General features: G+C 43.0%; 1 protein-coding gene across 4 annotated transcripts in view; it reads left to right on the top strand.

The window, feature by feature from the left end:
* Positions 1 to 3,057, top strand: part of LOC110505636 (protein jagged-2) — a 31,782-nt gene extending 28,725 nt beyond the window's left edge. For 2 of the 4 annotated variants that reach the window (XM_036962828.1, XM_036962827.1), the window contains exons 22-23: positions 1,762 to 1,921; positions 2,038 to 3,057. In XM_036962828.1, coding sequence (XP_036818723.1) covers positions 1,762 to 1,921; positions 2,038 to 2,528 — 651 coding nt within the window. In that variant the 3' untranslated portion in view covers positions 2,529 to 3,057. The remainder of the gene's footprint in view (positions 1 to 1,761; positions 1,922 to 2,037) is intronic. The other 2 variants (XM_036962826.1, XM_036962825.1) reach the window with 1 other exon arrangement.
* The last annotated feature ends 17,502 nt before the right edge of the window (positions 3,058 to 20,559 follow it).

The following is a 20,559-nucleotide window of genomic DNA, read 5'->3' as shown; positions in this document are numbered from 1 at the left end:
TTCAATCTTAGCGCTGTGTTGCTGCTTTGCCTGTTTGATGGTTCGTCGCAGGGCATAGCAGGATTTCTTGTAAGCTTCCGGGTTAGTCACGCACCTTGAAAGAGGCAGCTCTACCCTTTAGCTCAGTGCGAATGTTGCCTGTAATCCATGGCTTCTGGTTGGGGTATGTATGTACAGTCACTGTGGGGACAACATCCTCGATGCACTTATTGATGAAGCTGATGACTGATGTGGTGTACTCCTCAATGCCATCGGAAGAATCCTGGAACATGTTCCAGTCTGTGATAGCAAAACAGTCCTGTAGTTTAGCATCTGCTTCATCTGACCACTTTTTTATAGACCGAGTCACTGGTGCTTCCTGCTTTAATTTTTGCTTGTAAGCAGGTATCAGGTGGATAGAGTTGAGGTCGGATTTACCAAATGGAGGGCGAGGGAGAGCCTTGTACGCGTCTCTGTGTGTGGAGTACAGGTGATCTAGAATTTCTTTCCCTCTGGTTGCACATTTAACATGTTGATAGAAATTTGGTAGAACAGATTTAAGTTTCCCTGCATTAAAGTGTCCGGCCACTAGGAGTGCCGTCTCTGGGTGAGTGGTTTCCTGTTTGCTTATTTCCTTATACAGTGTGGTATTAGTGCCAGCATCTGTCTGTGGTGATAAATAAACAGCCACGAAAAGTATAGCTGGAAAATATCTAGGCAAGTAGTGTGGCCTGCAATTTATCACAATATACTCTACTTCAGGTGAGAAAAATCTCGAGACTTTGTGCACAGCTGCTGTTTACAAATATGCACAGACTGCCCCCCCTCGTCTTACCGGAGTGTGCGTGTGCTGTTCTATCTTGCTGTTGCAGCGTATATCCCGCTAACTGAATATCCATGTCTTCATTCAGCCACGATTCCGTGAAACATAAGATATTACAGTTTTTGATGTCCCGTTGGTAGGATATTCGCGATCGTACCTCGTCTAATTTATTGTCCAATGATTGCACGTTGGCGAGTAGTATTGACGGTAACGGCAGCTTTCCCACTCGCCTTCTGCGGGTTCTCACGAGGCATTCGGCTCTTTGTCCTCTGTACCTGCTTCGCTTCCTCTTGCAAATAACGGGGATGTCGGCCGTGTCGGGTGTTTCGAGAATGTCCTGTGCGTCCTGCTTGTTGTAGAAAAAATCTTAGTCTAATCCGAGGTGAGTGATTGCTGTCCTGATATCCAGAAGCTCTTTTTTGCCGTAAGATACGGTTGCAGAAACATTATGTACAAAATAAGTTACAAATAACGCCAAAAACCCCCACATAATAGCACAATTGGTTGGGCGCTCGTAAAACTGCTGCCATTTCTTCCGGCACCATTTTGGTTTAGTCCTCTCTAAAGCCTAGAGGCTGTTAGATGTCAGAATGGGGTGAGGGGTTGTGTGTGTGTTTGTGAGTGTTTGAATGAGCAGCTGCTTTCCCAGAGAGAAGAAAGAGGAGTCTTGCTGACTGACTGACTCTCTTATCATTCTTCACACTGACTGTCTGGCTGGCCTGGGAGCCACAGCTGGCCTGTTCTCCATTGTTCATCCTAATTAAAGTGCACAGCATCCAGCTAATCTCCCTCTGCTCCCCCTGGACTCTCTGGTCCACTTATTAGGCAATTAACTAGACCTGCTTTGTGCTCTACAGGGGTGCATGTGAGAAGTTAGGACTAGGAGTGAATCTAGGAGTGAATCTCTCTCACCTATTGTGTTGACTCACCATTTATCCTACTCTCTCCCTCTCCTCCAGTCTTATGATCAGGATGGTCAGGAGCGGGATGGAAACCGTGATCAGATTCAGGAGGCTGCCAGTGCCATCATCAGTGCCCTGTCCAAACGACACAACAGCACCGTCATGCTGGCTGTGGTGGAGGTCAAAGTGGAGACGCAGGTCATGCCCCAGTCTGTGGGTGAGTGACTGGACTCGACTTGGTTTAACTTTTGCATGTTTTGATACTGTGCTTCGATTAGGTAGCATTACAGTACATGATAGTAAAGTATAATTTTATGGTCTTTCTGTCTCCAGACCACCTGGTGCCAGTGCTGTGCGTGGTGTTCAGTGTGCTGTGGATCTTCTGCATCGTGGTGTGTGTGTGGTGGACCCGTAAGAGGAAAAAAGAGCGTGAGAGAGAGTCTGCAGTGGAGGACAGCACTGTCAATAACCTTCTGGAGCCGCTGAGGGTCATCTTGCCACAGCGCATAGACAACCTAGACAAAGACATTCAGTACGAATGCAAGAAACTCATGAGCCCTCCAGACCGGACGTGTGACGGGGCTGAGGGAGAGGAGGAAGAGGAGCTGAGGAGGGGAGGGATGAAGCTAGACAAGTGCTCCACACAAAAGTGCTCATTGGCAGGAGTGCAGGACAGAGTGATGTGCAAAGGGGGGGTGATCTGTACGATGCGTAGCGCCCCTGTGAAAACCCCCCACCGGACAGTGCACAGTTCCAAAGACAACCGGTGTAAAAACCTCAGCGCTGCCAACTTCAGTGAAGATGTCAAAGATCATTATGTATGAGCACGGCTAGAGGTGGGACTTCTCAAACTAAAGATGATGTCTCTATGTAATAGAAAAAGACAAGCACCAATAGTAAAGATTTAAGACATGTTTTGCATTTCATTTGACTTTATTCTCTGTCTGCAACATGGAGCCTTCTTATTTACTTAAAACATTGCAAATTCACATTTCAGTAACCAAAAGAGACCTTCATTTTTTCCTTTCTTTTTTTTGGTTTACAAATTGTTGCTTCTTTTAAAGGAGAGACCTTTTTTTCACATTGTGTCACTGAGAAGATTGTGTATCATGTGACTTTGGCGAGAGCACTGCCATTGGAGGCAGGCGTTGCACTACTACATTACTACTAATGCATTTAGTCCTTATCTGCCTTAACCCGCACTGTGGGCATTTACTTTGTTCTCTTGGTATAATAATGTTATTTGTATAAGTAAAATTATGTAAAAGGTTTATATAATTGATGTCATCACTATTATTCGACAATGTAGAAAATAGTAAAAATAAAGAAAAACCCTTGAATGAGTAATGTTCTAAAACTTTTGACCGGTTGTGTGTGTGTGTGTGTGTGTGTGTGTATATATATATATATATATATATTTATATATATATATATATATATATATATATATATATATTTATATACACACACACACACACACACACTTACCGGTCAAAAGTTTTAGAACATCTTCTCATTCAAGGGTTTTTCTTTATTTTTACTAATTTCTACATTGTAGAATAATAGTGATGACATCAAAACTATGAAATAACACATATGGAATCATGTAGTAACCAAAAAAGGGTTAAACAAATCAAAATATATGTTTTATTTGAGATTCTTCAAATAGCCACCCTTTGCCTTGATGACAGCTTTGCACACACTTGGCATTCTCTCATCCAGCTTCATGAGGTAGTCACCTGGAATGCATTTCAATTAACAAGTGTGCCTTCTTAAAAGTTAATTTGTGGAATTGAATGTGTTTGAGGCAATCAGTTGTGTTGTGACAAGGTAGGGGTGGTATACATAAGATAGCCCTATTTGGTGAAAGACCAAGTCCATATTATGGCAAGAACAGCTCAAATAAGCAAAGAGAAACGGCAGTCCATCATTACTTTAAGACATGAAGGTCAGTCAACACGGAACATTTCAAGAACCATCAAGCGCTATGATGAAACTGGCTCTCATGATGACCGCCACAGGAATGGAAGAACCAGAGTTACCTCTGCTGCAGAGGATAAGTTCATTAGAGTTACCAGCCTCAGGAATTGCAGCCCAAATAAATGCTTCACAGAGTTCAAGTAACAGACACATCTCAACATCAACTGTTCAGAGGAGACTGTGAATCAGGCCTTCATGGTTGAATTGCTGCAAAGAAACCACTACTAAATGACACCGATAAGAAGAAGAGACTTGCTTGGGCCAAGAAACACGAGCAATGGACATTAGACCGGTGGAAATTTGTCCTTTGGTCTGGAGTCCAAATTGGAGATTTTTGATTCCAACCGTCTTGTCTTTGTGAGACTCGATGTGGGTGAACGGATGATATCCGCATGTGTATTTCCCACCATAAAGCATGGAGGAGGAGGTGTCGTGGTGTGTGGGTGCTTTGCTTGACACTGTCTGTGATTTCTTTAGAATTCAAGGCACACTTTACCAGCATAGCTACCACAGCATTCTGCAGCGAAGCGCCATCCCATCTGGTTAGGCCTTAAACACACTATCATGTGTTTTTCAACAGGACAATGACCCAACACAATTCCAGGCTGTGTAAGGGCTATTTGACCAGAAGGAGAGCGATGGAGTGCTGCATCAGATGACCTCAAACAAATTGAGATGGTTTGTGATGAGTCGGACCGTAGAGGGAAGGAAAAGCAGCCAACAAGTGCTCAGCATATGTGGGAACTTCTACTTCAAGACTGTTGGAAAAGCATTCCAGGTGAAGCTGGTTGAGAGAATGCCAAGAGTTTGCAACACTGTCATCAAGGCAAAGGGTGGCTATTTGAAGAATCTCAAATATATTTTGATTTGTTTAACACTTTTTTGGTTACTATATGATTCCATATGTGTTGTTTCATATTTTGATGATAACAAAAAACTCTTGAATGAGTAGGTGTTGTAAATATTTTGACTGGTAGTGCATATATATATATATATATATATATATATATATATATATATATATATATATATATATATATATATATATATATATATATATATGTATATGTATATATGTATATGTATAAGACCTTTGGAAAGCTATAAGCAGTATAACACCTGACATCAGCATTAGTTTAGAAACATAAACATATTTTCCATGACATGTCAATGCTTCTAAAGACCGTGTGTATATCCCTATAACATGCCTTTTGCTCTATCACTTCCTGCAGGCCTATGCTTTATTATTTCACTATTTGCTTTGGTAGAAAGTTCCTTCAGCCATTCTTTTATTATTTCATCTGATTCAAAGAATTGATCCAGAACTTAACAATTCATATAAAGGGAAAAGATGTCCTTTCACAACTCTTCATATTACCATAAAAGTGTTTCTTTGAACAATGTATATATGTAAATATAAACATGTCTGTGTATATTTGAATTTAGTAACTTAAGTAATCCTTTTTATTATAGTTATTCTAAAGAATAAGGTTGTTTATGTTTTGTTCGTTTTTTATTATGTTTTATTAGTGTCTGTTGACACAGGCCAGGTTTTATACAGATTTATGGACAATATCCAGGGTCCCACATAATCACAAAAGCATTGACAGAAACACATTATTCTAAGTGCTTGTTTGTTTTGCTTTCTGATTTGATTATGTTCCAACACTTAAAATTGTCAGTAAGCACAGATGTTAGTTCTAGTTCTAGGCTTGTCCTTGTCTGCTGCTTAAGTCAGAGCTATCGATTGGGAGTTTCCCTTGTGAATGCTGGCTCACCATCTCCCATTAGCTATGCTACTGTATGTGAATGTTAAAATGTCCTATTATAATGCAGGGGTCAGAGGAGGCTGGTGGGAGGAGCTATAGGAGGACGGGCTCATTGTAATGGCTGGATTGGAATTAATAGAACGGTATCAAACATATGGAAACCATGTTTGACTCTGTCCCATTATTCCATTCGAGCCATTACAATGACCCCGTCCTCCTATAGCTCCTCCCACCAGCCTCCTCTGGCATCGGGTGTACCAGTGAATGGATGGTTTGTGTTGATCTGATACAGAAGCAGTGCTAGCATGCTCTTAATCATCGTGATTTGGGTCAGAATCAGGAGTAACTACAATTAAATATCAAGGCCATTAAATTCATGATCAGAGCAATCCAGTGGTTTAATCTTTGTCTGGGCAGGATCACTCAGTTACCCAGCCCTACAGTGGTGCATTGGGTTTCTGCTTTCAATACTAATGAAGGGAACAAGTTTTATTATTGTTGTTGTAGTTGTGGTTGTTGTCCAGTGTTTGTATTGTGTTCTGCTTCTGCACTAAGAAAGAGGAAGTTAATCTGTTGAGCATTACCTCAGTGGTGGTAGTGAAAATTATTTTTGTTGTTCTTTACAGTTTAATATTGTAATTCTCTGACAAGAATTGTGTTTTCTATTTCTTGATGATGCAACAATAAAATAATTCAAATCATTACCCATATCCAGTCAGCAGAATCCCACTAGCCCCAGAGAATGGGCTGAATGTGCAGAACATTGTAATTATTTTGTACAAAAGAGCAGTTGCGTCTTGGTTTGTTAGTGGATTTTTTGTTTGTTTTTAGAACAATCCAATTATTTATTAAAGTATTTTATACCAATATCTTTGTTTTGTACTGTTTATAGCATTGGAATTTGAACTTCTGTTTCAGTTTTTCAATTTTATCACCATTAGCCTGTCACGGATTCCTCCGGAACAATCATTACGCACGCACACCTGTCCCCTATTTCCACTGATTAGTATTTGTATATATGTGCCCTTTGGTTTCCATTGGGCTGTCGATTATTGTTACAATGTCCATTGGTGCGTGTGAGAACCTGTGCTGTGTGTTTTGGGCTTTGTGTTAATCATTGTGCGCGTGTTATTTATTCGAGGTACTCCTCGCTCCTTTTTTTGCGTTTCAACCCTTTGTTTTGTGTATAGCGTTTGTTTGGTCTTCGTCCCCGTGCCTTTACACGGCACGCCATCATTTTGGGTGTAATAAAAACTCTATTATGCATTCCAGCTTCTGTCTCCCGATCCTTCTTGCCAACGTGACAAGCTCTAGCACTGGAAAACAAATTGAAATGTGTTGAAATGTAGTTTACGAAAGTTCAATCAGGAAGGCTGGTCTGAATGGCTTGTCACATTTAATTAATCTAGCAAACACAATATAATTCACATCGCTTGTCTTACCTCATCAGCATTGCAGGTATTTACTGTATATGGTAGTGCCATAATGTTACCTCGCCAGCATAGGGTCACGTCTCTCCTTTTACTTTACTATTAGCAAGCGTGCGGAATGTCATTCATCTATTAACTTCAGCCTATGAGCATGGCACACTAAGGCAATTCCACCATGCTTGATGATTAACCTATGGGCTCACTCGTGAAATAATCACTTTTCTTTCTTTCAACTAATGGGCATAAATCTATTGGAGTATCCATATGTCAACTTAAACCTTGTGTCTCTCACTTGCTGTTTTGCAGCGACAGTCTTCTAACAACTTTCCACCTTTCCACCACCACCAACTGAAGGCCCCACCACCACCAGCTGCCCCACATAGAGCAATCTGTCATCAGCATCTGGCTCAGAGGAGCATACCTCAGAGACAAGGTCTACCCAAAACTATTCAATAAAAATCCATATTTCATTATGTCTCTGTTGTCATTCAGTTAAGCCTGTACTCAACTGAATTTGATTTGACGTGTTTTCACTTTATCAATGGAGCTGAATCTGCTGTTTCTATAGGATTCATCTTTCTGTAGCTGATTGGCTATCTATCTACAGACGCCCATTCAGAACCACCGATAAGGTAAGTCCCTTGCGTGCATTCATCTGCCCTAAATGCTTTACATTAGTAACATATTAACTACATGACGGCAGTAATGCAGCTGCATAGGGACTCTGCAATGCTCCATGGTTTGATGGTAAACCCATCAGTCGTCTGGGAAGGATGGGAAACATGTCTGGAATCCAGGATCAGATATCAGTTAAGTCACGTGTGTACAGCACAGGATTTACTTACCTACTTGGTCGTACAATAAAGGAGAGAGAGAGGAGAGGGGGGAGGAGAGAAGGAGCCAATGGCACCCATTACAGTATATGTCACTGTACAGTATGTGTTCCTAGCATTCATTATGTAAGTCAACACCAGATTCCACGAGATACTGGCTTCGGTCAAGGGTATCTGTCCAAGACAGGTTACCCTCATCCACTCCACATAGTATCACACTGTTTTAGCTGTGATTGCAACCCCAAGAATGGCACCGAAGGAGATGTCTGCCGTTTTACGATCCCGTAACCAATTGTCCTATTGTGTATGTTTTATAACCGTAAAGCGGTCTTATAACCATGAAGCGCTTCTAGATATCAGGACAGCGATTACTTACCCCGTACTGGAGGAACACTTTTTCTTCAACGAGTCGGACAGGAAGGATTTACTTCAGATGCCCGACAAGGCCCTCATCCCAGTAATGCGCAGGAGAAAGAGGTATCGGGGACGAAGGTCCTGGTACCTTGAAAGGAATCGTCGCCGAGAGGGTAATCTACCTTTACCATCGGTCCTATTAGCCAATGTACAATCAATCGATAATAAAATAGACGAACTATGATAACATACATCCTACCAATGGGACATTAAAAACTGTAATATCTTATGTTTCACCGAGTCGTGGCTGAACGACAACATGAATAACATACAGCTGTGGGGTTTAAGCTTTTTTGGCAGGATAGAAAAGCGGCCTCTGGTACTGTAAGACAAGGGGTCGCAGTCTATGTATATTTGTAAACAACAGCTGGTGCACAAAATCTAAGGAAGTCTCAAGGTTTTGCTTGCCTGATGTAGAGTATCTCATGATAAGCTGTAGACCACACTATTTACCAAGAGAGTTTTCATCTGTATTTTTCGTAGCTGTCTAAACCAATGCTGGCATTAAGACCGCACTCAATGAGCTGTATACGGCCATAAGCAAACGGGAAAATTCTCATCCAGAGGCGACGCTCCTAGTGGCCGTGGACTTTAATGCACTCAAATCTGTTTTACTTAATTTCTACCAGCATGTTAAATGTGCAACCAGAGGGAAAAAACTCTAGACCACCTTTAATCCACACACAGAGACATGTACAAAGCTCTCCCTCGCCCTCCATTTGGCAAATCTGACCATAATTATATCCTCCTGACTCCTGCTTACAAGCAAACCTAAAGCAGGAAGCATCAGTGACTCAGTCAATAAAAAGTGGTCAGATGATGCAGATGCTAAGTTACAGGACTGTTTTGCTAGCACAGACTGGAATATCTTCCGGGATTCTTCCAATGGCATTGAGGAGTACACCACATCAGTCACTGGCTTCATCAATAAGTGCACGTTGTGACCGTATGTTCCCCATTCAGAAACCATGGATAACAGGCAACATCCGCACTGAGATAAAGGGTAGAGCTGTCACTTTCAATGTGTGGGACTCTGACCCAGAAGCATATAAGAAATCCCACTATGCCCTCAGACAAACCATCAAACATGCATGTTTATTGATGAAGCCAGAAATCCCACTATGCCCTCAGACAAACCATCAAACATGCATGTTTATTGATGAAGCCAGAAATCCCACTATGCCCTCAGACAAACCATCAAACATGCATGTTTGATGGTTTGTCTGAGGGCATAGTGGGATTTCTTATATGCTTCTGGGTCCCACACATTGAAAGCGAAAGGGTCGAGCTTAATGACAAGTTTGGAGGGTACTTTGGTGTTAAATGCTGAGCTGTAACATAGGTATTCCTCTTGTCCAGATGGGTTAGGGCAGTGTGCAGTGTGATGGCGATTGCATCGTCTGTGGATCTATTGGGGCGGTAAGGAAATAGGAGTGGGTCAAGGGGGTCAGGTAGAGTGGAGGTGATATGGTTCTTGACCAGTCTCTCAAAGCACTTCATGATGACGGATGTGAGTGCTACGGGGCGGTAGTCCTTTGGTGACCCTCTTGAAGCATGTGGGAACAGCAGACTGGGATAAGGATTGATTGAATATGTCTGTAAACACAACAGCCAGCTGGTCTGCGCATGTTCTGAGGACGCGGTCGGGAATGCCGTCTGGGCCTGCAGCCTTACGAGGGTTAACACGTGTAAATGTTTTACTCATGTTGACTACAGTGAAGGAGAGTCCACAGGTTTTGGTAGTGGGCCGTGTCAGTGACACTTTATTGTCCTCAAAGCGAGCAAAAAAGTTGTTTAGTCTGTCTGGGAGCAAGACATTGTGGTCCGCGACGGGGCTGGTTTTTCTCTTGTAGTCCATGATTGACTGTAGACCCTGCCACATACCTCTAGTGTCTGAGCCGTTGAATTGCGCCTCCACTTTGTCTCTATACTGACGCTTAGCTTGCTTGATTGAGGAGGAAATAGCTATACTGTTTGTATTCGGTCATGTTTCCGGCCACCTTGCCCTTATTAAAAGCAGTGGTTCGGGTTTTGGTTCAGTTTGCGCGAATGCTGCCATCAATCCACGGTTTATGGCTGGGTAATGTTTTAATAGACACTGTGGGTACAACATCACCGATAAACTCACTCACTGAATCAGCGTATCCGTCAATGTTGTTGTTCGCCGCAATGCAGAACATATCCCAGTCCTTGTGATCGAAGCAATCTTGAAGCGTGGAATCCGATTGGTCTGACCAGCGTTGAACAGACCTGAACGCGGGAGCTTCCTGTTTTAGTTTCTGTCTATGGGCTGGGAGCAACAAAATGGAGTCGTGGTCAGTTTTTCCAAAGTTAGAATAATAATGGTCTAGGGTTTTAGGAGCCGGTTGTGTGAGAGAAGAATATGTGAACTGACAGAGAAATTTGCATTAAACGCAAAGTGGTGCCAGGAAAATGACCTCTCAGCCAACGTCAACTAAATGAAAGAGCTGATCGTGGACTTCAGGTGGCAGCAAAGGGAGCACGACCCCATCCACATCGACGGGTCCACAGTGGAGAAGGTGAAATGCTTTAAGTTTCACTGTGTATACATCACTGACGATCCGAAATGGACCACCCTCGCAGACAGTGTGGTAAAGAAGGCACAACAGAGCCTCTTTAACCTCAGGAGGCTGTAGAACTTCTGTTTGGCCACTAAGACCCTCACAAAGTTTTACAGAAGCGCCATTGAGAGCATCCTGTTGGGCTGTATCATCTCCGAACGCAGGGCTCTCCAGAGGGTGGTGCGGTCAGCCCAACGCATCACCGGGAGTACACTGCCTGCGCTTCAGGACATCTACAGCACCCGGTGTCACAGGAAGGCCATGAAGATCATCAAAGACCTCAGCCACCCGAGCCATGGGCCTGTTCACACCGCTATCATCCAGAAGGCGAGGTAAGTACAGGTGCATCAAAACTTGGACCAAGAGACTTAAAAACAGCTTCGATCTCAAGGCCATCAGACTGTTAAATAGCCATCAGTACCCTGACCTGAACATCTTCACTATCTTGGTTACCACTTGGTTACTCATCCCTGTACATTAGAGGCTGCTGCCCTATGTACATTGACATGGAACACTGGTCACTTTAATAATGGAACACTGATCACTTCAATAATGTTTACATACTGTTTTACCCATTTCATATTTATTCATATTTATTTATTAAACTATTGCTGTACATACAGTATACTATTCTATCCTACGTATTCTTTGGATATACTATAAATTCTATCCACATGCTGTCCGTAATGGCTATACGGCTATATCTATACTCCGGACTCCGACATTGCTTGTCCAAATATTTATATATTTCTTATTTCCATTATTTTACTTTTAGATTAGTGTGTATTGTTGTGTATTGTTAGATATTATTGCACAGTTGGAGCTAGGAACACAAGCTACACCCGCAATAACATCTGCTAAATATGTGTATGCAACCAATCAAATTTGAATTGATAATTTCTCTATGTCATTCCAATTCAGGTGTATGTGATGATTATCTGACTTTTCAAATGTGAAGACTGCAGCTGAGCTACATCCTTTCTCACAAAAACAGAGCATCAGATGACTGGCCTGTAATTGTGTTCTGATGTCAGTTACTTCAATCATTATCACAAAGCTGTAGCCAAAATGTGATGGATTATCTGGTCTGTTCAAAGTTTAACCAGCCTCCTAACCTCCTCACAGTGTCACTCTGTTGGATAATCTGTTAAGGAGGATGATGCATCTGGTGGAAAAAGGACTGCCCATTCCAGGATCTCCTAGGATCCCACGAGTGAGGGGTATCCACATGAGGTAAACACAGTGGTGGTGAGTCAGTGGAACAGTAGTGTGTCCAAAATGACACCCTCTTCTCGAAATGGCACACTCTTCCCTTTGAATAGCAAACCCAGGTCTGTAATAGAATGATCCAGGGTAATGTAGTGACCACATCAGGTAAACACATGGGACTGGGTCAGTAATAGACTAACCCAGGGTAGCGTAGTGAGGGCTAGCCCAGTTCCAGTGTATCTCATGCAGCACCAGAGTAGCCAAGGTATTCTCTCATCTGCTAACCTGCTGTTGCTGCTTTTAGTCTGACCCAGATACACGGACGTGAACCCACCCAGGCCTTAATGACTTTACCCGACGATACTCCTCGTAGTAGTCCCTCTCTACACAACTATTTTTGCCCAGATCATTGGCACAGATCACAGTCAGACACAGGAAGACCAGACTTCCTGGTCAGGCACGGGATGGTGAAACAGAGCTACTGTTGGACAAGGTCCTCTCACTGTCAATCCTAATAAACACAGTCTCAAATAACATCACCTTATTACCACAAAACAACTGGTTATTGCTTAATGAACTGATCACTACATTTTTATTGGAGGGATTTCTCAATGGCACCACCAGATTTAGCCTTGGGAAGAGTGATAATGGTAGGAATTCAAAGTGGAGGGAGGATCCTGGATAGCGTGTACGTAGAGAGAAAAATGTGTAGGCCTGATTCTCAAGGATAGTGGGAAAGGGAAAGAGGCTGGGTTTAGTGAGATTCCTCCTCATCTCAGAGGGAGCTGCTGCCACACCTTTGTCTGTGCTTGCAGCAGGTCCACGACTCCTCCCGTTATGGCCCAGGGAGGGTTCGAGTTGAATCCACAGGTTCAAACAGAGATGAAAGGCGTTGTTAGGATGGTGTCAATATGACCGCCTGCCAAGTAAGCCCTACTTAGTGCAATCCCAGATGTTCCTGACACTGAATATTCTCCCGTGAAATGCAACGAGGGAGCTTCTGCCAGACCTTTCACATCAAAGTCTGGGGAGGAGGACTCAAAACGATGAGCACCGTCCTCCTGCAGCTCCAGGCTTTTCATGCTGAGAAAAACCTCGGTGATTTAGTACAGTAATAAGAGGGTAGGGTCCTACATCAGAATAGTTGACGTTGATTAATTTGTCCTGTGAGTATGCAGTTTTAGGCAGGAGGAAAAGTAACAGTACATTACGGTACATAAGGCATCCCCCTCCTAATAATGTAATTATCTATGTCAGAGATGTCAGTCAGTCCCCCGTCCTGTTAGAAAAACATCTGTATTAAACAACACAACATCTACCTGGTGAAGCAGCCAGTCACTTCTCTATAACAAAGCCCAGTCTGAGAGCAGTGCTAGGGTTTAGAATTTCTTCATTGGAAAACATGCAGCTCTCACTGACTACTATAAGTGATCAACTGGCTAGTTTACTTCAAGCACAGTAAACAGTAAAAAAAAGTTAAATAAAAAAGTATGTTTTCAAAAAATCCTGCTGGTCCTGGTTCAGCAGACGGTTCCAGCCACTTGTTAACTTTATAAAATCATGATCTAAGTGTATATAATGTGGCCTACCACTCATACATGCACATTATGCCCTGGGCTACATCATTACAGACAAGCCCCAACCAATAGAGGAATGCCATAACTCAATATCTTTCTTCATCCCTCATTACAAATGGACTGGATCTTCTTTATGTAAACGTTTTACTGCGACTGGGAGAAGATATATTAGGGTATTTTACCAAGGGGGAAAGTATAGCTATTATGTGCCATGACTGTCATGACTGTCCTGATCAGGTCAGGTTACAGGAGACCACAACCCTACAGATTAGGGGAAGATGTGGGGGTTTTATGACCCCTCACGCCCCTGGTAAATCTCAGGCCACAGACAAATTCCTTTGTCCTATTACTATGAAGAACCAGCCTCAGAACATTAAACATGAAATAAAGGGGCTTTGGAACAATGGTTTCCGTCAGCCACAATGGTGGTCACAACAATAGATGGAATATGAAAATGTATGTCATTTTTGTTTCGTTATTAAAGGTTAATAGATGACATTATTACGAAAACATTGTAACGTGAAGAGTTTTCCTAGTATATGTTTGATGTTTATTCATTCTACGTTGTATGGAAAATATCCAAATCAAAGAGAAGGCTTTGGGAAAGATGAAATGTTAAGTTAGTCTAAAATGGGGTTTGAGTAAAATCTAGACCTTGCCTCATTAACTTGGTACGCCCAGAGAACTGCCCTAAAGGCAGTTATGCTCACTTCTGACCCAAGGGTATAAAACCTGTGAGTATAGAATTTACAGAGAAGACTACGTGACCCAAGCTGCAGCCAAGGTCTAAAAAGTAAACGAACCAAGAACGCAGCACAAGTTTGAAGACAAAGAAATCCTTTTCTACCCAAGCTACGGATGAGTAGCTGTGTCTCAGCGGGTGAATTCAAGCCGGACCCCCTTAGCATCCAATCCCAGTGAATCGTGGTATCTAAAAGGTTTCATTCCTATGCTGTGAGCTCTGAGATACAGAGCTGTCTGTCCTCAGAAGACCCTTTCCATAGCAAGGGTGAGGGAACAGACTCCTAAGCCAAAAAGACACTGACATCGGGAGGACGATCAGAGAGGTGCGCCGGAGTAGTGCGTCATCGAGCAGCCTGAACGTTACTCTGAATGGTCCACGCAGAGAATCCTCGGAGATCATCCCCACGTAATTACATCATTTTATTCTGACCCATAAGTGCGGCAGTTTGGGGCAAGGCTAGGGTTAGAATAAGCATAGCTGACAAATTCACCCAAATGTATATTTCTCTTGTGTACTTTCTTTTTTCTCTCTCTCTTTGAAATCCACATCTTGGGTAACGCGCCATAGTGTGTTGGTCCGTTCTAATCAATAGCCTATAATGTGTTTTGTCTATATGTATCTTTTATCATAATTTTAGCTTTTTAGAAAATAAATATTCAACTAAGATTGGTGTGGTACGAACTCATTGGTGAGACCCGGGTTCGTGCAGATTCACGGGTTATACGTTCAGAACGAGATTGTTCAGAACGAGATTGTAAGAGGTAACTGGTTAATTAGCGGCTGTTGTAAAATCGATATTCTGATATTCTTTGAGTTAATTTGGGAAATAGAAACTCAATAAAAACTAGTTTTCCCATGGTGCCCCAGGTTAATGAGTTAATAATTGCTTGATTCAGTTAATCACACAATTAGAAACTTGTAATCATTCGATGAGCAACAGTCGTCACATTAACTAATACAACGTCACGACATATGTGAATGTATAATATACTGATGCAGATGTGACACAAAGTGATACAAGTGTTTGAGCATTAATTATGTAAATGACATACTCATATATGTTTTACAGTGTTTTGTCAGTACATTTATACATTTAGCTGTTAACATTTTAGTAAGAATTAGGGTAACAATATTGTATCCATTTCCTAAAAAGCCCAGCAATGTGTCATGGCACTAAACTGCTTCAGTCCAGACATAGCAAGCTTTTAGTCAGCGCCAGTTCAGTGAACGCTGCACAGACAGCCACCCAGTCGCACGAACGTGTTGACTTTCTGACCTCTCTCTCTCTCTCCTTCTCATTGTCTGTATCTGCCTCTCTCGCTCACCCTCCTCTCTCTCTCACAGAGATAGGATGGCCTTACATCATGCTAATTGCATGCACGATGGCCGGAGTGGCCAGTGCCTGAGAGGTTGGCTCAGGACCACCGGATTGACTGAGCTCTGTGTCACCAGTTGGCCGGAGGTGCAACAATAAGGTTTAATGCGTGATTAAGTCCCATATTGCTTGTCATTATGGGAGAGCTAGTCAAGCATGAGAATGGTGAGGCTCTTACAAACTGCACTCTGCTCTACAGCTCATCTTGTGTCTTTTTCTCTGGGCTTCTCTCGCTGTGCCTCTCTTTATCTCACTGCTCTGTCTCTCTCTCTTTCAACACATTACTTTCACTGCAGTAAGGTGTGGAATCCATATTGCTACTGTCAGAGTACATTTCTGTACATTCTGGACTATGTTAGAGAAGGAATTTAATCCAAACCCACAACCACAGGTAGCAGCTGAAAGGTCATAACTGACAGCATCAAAGGAAGAAGATATTTACTAAAGGGATGATACAAATCTGTTTTTTCTCTGAGTCAATTATTAAAATCCACCCCCACATGTTGAGCATCTGGTTTGGTATTTTAATCAATGGTGTTCTGATCTGCCCATTTGTTTCTATAACCCAGAAAAGTCAGAGAATTCCAACACCATGACAGCATTAACATCTACTAAATCAAAAAGTGAACATAGCCAGAAGATCCATATAGACGACACAGTATATTCACAGTCATTATGACATGTTTTAGGTGGTTCAGAAAAAGACTCATGCTCATACAGTTCATACAGGCATTTTTTTTACATTAGGCCCACTGTGATACTTACAGAAGTTTTGTATAATTTAAATTAAGGAGTGGGCCATTAAGAAGGAACAATGCATTATGATTATTAAGTCAAACACAGTGTATATAGCTGCTGCGGTATCAGGGTATGACATATGTCACGCCCTGACCTTAGAGAACCTGTTTATTTTATAGGTCAGGGTATGATTTGGGTGGGCATTCTAGTTTTCTATTTCTTTGTTGGCCGGGTATGGTTCCCAATCAGAGGCAGCTGTCTATCGTTGTCTCTGATTGGGAATCATACTTAGGCAGCCTGTTTTCCACCTGAGTTTGTGGGATCTTGTTTTTGCACAGTAGCTGTTTTGCTCTGCAGAACTTTACGTTCGTTTATCTTTTGTTGTTTTTTTGTTGTTCATTTTAAATAAAGAAGATGTACACTTTCCATGCTGCGCTTTGGTCTCATTCCGACGACGGACGTAACAACATAATTGATAAGCTCAATAATCTAAGGACCCTGGGACCTAACACCTCCCTCTGCAACTGGATCCTGGACTTCCTGACAGGCCACCCCAGGTGGTAAGTGTAGGTAACAACACATCCGCCACACTGATACTCAACACGGGGCCCCCTCAGGGGTGCATGCTCAGTCCCCTCCTGTACTCCCTATTCACTCATGACTACACAGTCAGGCACGACTCCAACACCATCATTAAGTTTGCCGATGACACAACAGTGGTAGGCCTGATCACAGACAATGATCGAGAGCCTATGGGTGACAGCCTATGGGAAGGAGGTCAGAGACCTGGCCGTGTGATGTTAGGACAACAACCTCTCCTGCAACATCATCAAGACAAAGGAGATGATTGTGGACTACACGAAAAGGAGGACTGAGGAAGCCCCCATTCTCATCGACGGGGCTGTAGTAGAGCAGGTTGAGAGCTTCAAGTTCCTTGGTGTCCACATCACCAACAAACTAACATGGTCCAAGCTCACCAAGACAATCGTGAAGAGGGCACAACAAAACCTATTCCCACTCAGGAGACTGAAAAGATTTGGCATGGGTCCTCAGATCCTCAGAAGGTTCTACAGCTGCACCATTGAGAGCATCCTGACCGGTTGCATCACTGCCTAGTATGGTAACTACTCGGCCTCCGACCACAAGGCACTACAGAGGGTAGTGCGTATGGCCCAGTACATCACTGGGGCCAAGCTTCCTGCCATCCAGGACCTCTATACCATGTGGTGTCAGAGGAAGGCCCTACAAATTGTAAAAGACTCCAGTCACAATAATCATATACTTTTTTCTCTGCTGCCGCACTGCAAGCAGGACCGGAGCTCCAAGTCTAGGTCCAAGAGGCTTCTGAACAGCTTCTACCCCCAAGCCTTAAGACTACTGAACATCTAATCAAATGGCTACCCAGACTATTTGCATTGCCCACCCCCTCTTTTACGCCATTACTGTCTGTTATTATCTATACATAGTCACTTTAATAACTCTACCTACATGTACATATTACCTCAATTACCTTGACTAACTGGTGCCCCCAAACATCAACTCTGTACAGGTACTCCTTGCATATAGTCTCACAATGGTTATTTTACTGCTGCTCTTTAATTACTTGTTCCTTTTATTTCTTATTCTTATTTTCTAAACTGCATTGTTGGTTCGGGGCTTGTAAGTAAGCATTTCACTGTAAGGTGAATACACCTGTTGTATTCGGCGCATGTGACTAATAAAATGTGATTTGATTTGAGTTGCTGGATAATTGCGGGAACTGGAACACGCTATTGTAGATGTCGATCCAGAGCATTCCTAACAAGCTCAACGGGTGAATTGTTTGGTGAGTATGCAGACCATGGAAGAACTCTGACCTTTTCAGCTTCCAGGAATTGTGAACAGATCCTTGCGACATGGGGCCATGTATTATCATGCTGTGAAACATGAGCTGATGGTGTCAGGATATGCAGACAGGAGATTGGAGCTGGTTGGTATTGAGTGCCTGTCTCTACTGTACATCCGGGTCTCTCCACTCTTGGTGATTACCCAGCTCAGCTTGTCCCTGCCAACACAAACACATCTCTTCTCATCTCCAGCCTGGGCCTAAAGAATTTGCCATTACTTAAAAGAGAGGAGGACATCATTTGAGAAACTATAAGATGCTATTGAACCATTAATACATGGAGGGGTAAATTCTCCTTTGTTTCCCTCTCACACATTACTGTCAATGCTAAGCCGCTTTCTGCCTAAACATTCGTCTACAGTATGTACCTACCTGTGCTTGTTTAGGCAAACAGGAGAGCCCGGGTCAATCGTATATAGATAGATAGTTTGCGTTGATGGATGAAATACTTTTGCATTGTGTACTACAATTCTGTGGTGTGTCATGGAATCAAAGTCGTTGTATCAGGGGCCTTCAACAGTGGAAATAATGAGACACTGTGGATCTCACACACACACACTCACAAACGTGTACAGATGCACCATTGAGAGCATTCTGTTGGGCTGTATCACCGCCTTGCACAGCAACTGAACCTCTGCCTTATCTCAGCTCACTGGTCACCATAACAATACCCACCCGTAGTACGCGCTCCAGCAGAAATATCTCACTCACAATATCCCCAAAGCCAACACCTAATTTGGCCACCTTTCCTTCCAGTTCTCTGCTGCCAATGACTGGAACGAATTGCAAAAATCCCTGAAGTTGGAGACTTATATCTCCCTCACTAACTTTAAGCATCAGCTATCGGAGCAGTTTACCGATCGCTGCAGCTGTACATAGCCCATCTGTAAGTAGCCCATTCAACTACCTACCGCATCCCCACATTGTTTAATTTACTTTTTTTGCACACCCGTATTTCTACTTGCACATCATCATCTGCACATCTACACTCGTGTTAATTTGCTAAATTGTAATTACTTCACTACTCTGGCCTATTTATTGCCATACCTCCTTACTCCATTTGCACACACTGTATAAAGATTTTTGTATTGTGTTATTAACTGTACATTTGTTTATCCCATGTGTAACTCTGTGTTATTTTTGTCGCACTGCTTTGCTTTATCTTGGCCAGGTCGTAGTTGTAAATGAGAACTTGTTCTCAACTGGCCTACCTGGTTAAATAAAGGTTAAATAAAATACATTTTAAAAAACATCCTCAAACGCAGGGCTCTCCAGTGGGTGGTGCGGTTAACCCAACGCATCACCCGGGGCACAGTGCCTGCTCTCCAGGACATCTACAGTACCCGGTGTCACAGGAAGGCCCAAAAAATTATCAAGGACCTCAGCCACCCGAGCCACCCGAGTTCACCGCGCTACCATCTAGAAGGCAAACCGGGAGTACAGGAGGGGGCTGAGCACGCACCCTAGTGGGGCCCCTTTTTTGTGGATCAGTGTAGTGGAGGTGTTGTTGTCTACCTTCACCGCCTGGGGGCAGCCCATCAGGAAGTTCAAGACCCAGTTGCACAGGGTGGGATTCAGACCCAGGGCCCCAAGCTTAATGATGAACTTGGAGAGTACTATGGCTGAAGGCTGAGTTGTAGTCAATCAACAGCATTCTTATATCCTCTTTCCCAGATGGGGAAAATTTGGGGCGGTATGCAAATTGCAGTGGGTCTAGGGTTTTGGGTAAGATGGAGGTGATATGATTCTTAACTAGCCTATCAAATCACTTGATGATGACAGAAGTGAGTGCTATGGGGTGATAGTAATTTAGTTCAGTTTCCTTCGCTGTCTAGGGTACAGAAACAATGGTGGACATCTGAGGTACTCACCTCTCAGACTGTGACTTTACTGTACCCCACAAGGGACTCAGTACTTACATGTTGAGCTTTTTGAGTGTAGGATGGGTGGGAGGTGTGTTTTTGTGTGTGCATACCTTTGTGTGTTTCAGTTGATTGTAAAGCAGTAGCAGCTTGGGAAAGCTTTGGGTGTGGCATTGTAGGGGGTGTGGGTTTTGTAGAGGGGGAGTGGGGGTATAGCTCCAGATTGTCTGTGGGAGTGGCAGGCAAGGAGGCCAGGGCCAGACTCTCTCCCCCACTCAGACTCCCAGCCTTAGCAAAGGAGCCAGTCTCCTCAGCAAGGCCTTAAATAAACCACACACACATTTCATTGTCATTAGCGCACACTCACACACTCCCTTTCATCCCTCTTATTACCAACACACTCCAGCACTGAACCAACAGGCTAATACAATAAATGCAGTGTGTCCCTGATTCTTT

Source organism: Oncorhynchus mykiss, chromosome 25 (genome assembly GCF_013265735.2).
Source record: "Oncorhynchus mykiss isolate Arlee chromosome 25, USDA_OmykA_1.1, whole genome shotgun sequence".
NCBI lineage: Eukaryota > Metazoa > Chordata > Actinopteri > Salmoniformes > Salmonidae > Oncorhynchus > Oncorhynchus mykiss.
Note: the sequence above shows the minus strand (reverse complement) of the source record. Positions and strands in the feature narration are given on the sequence as shown.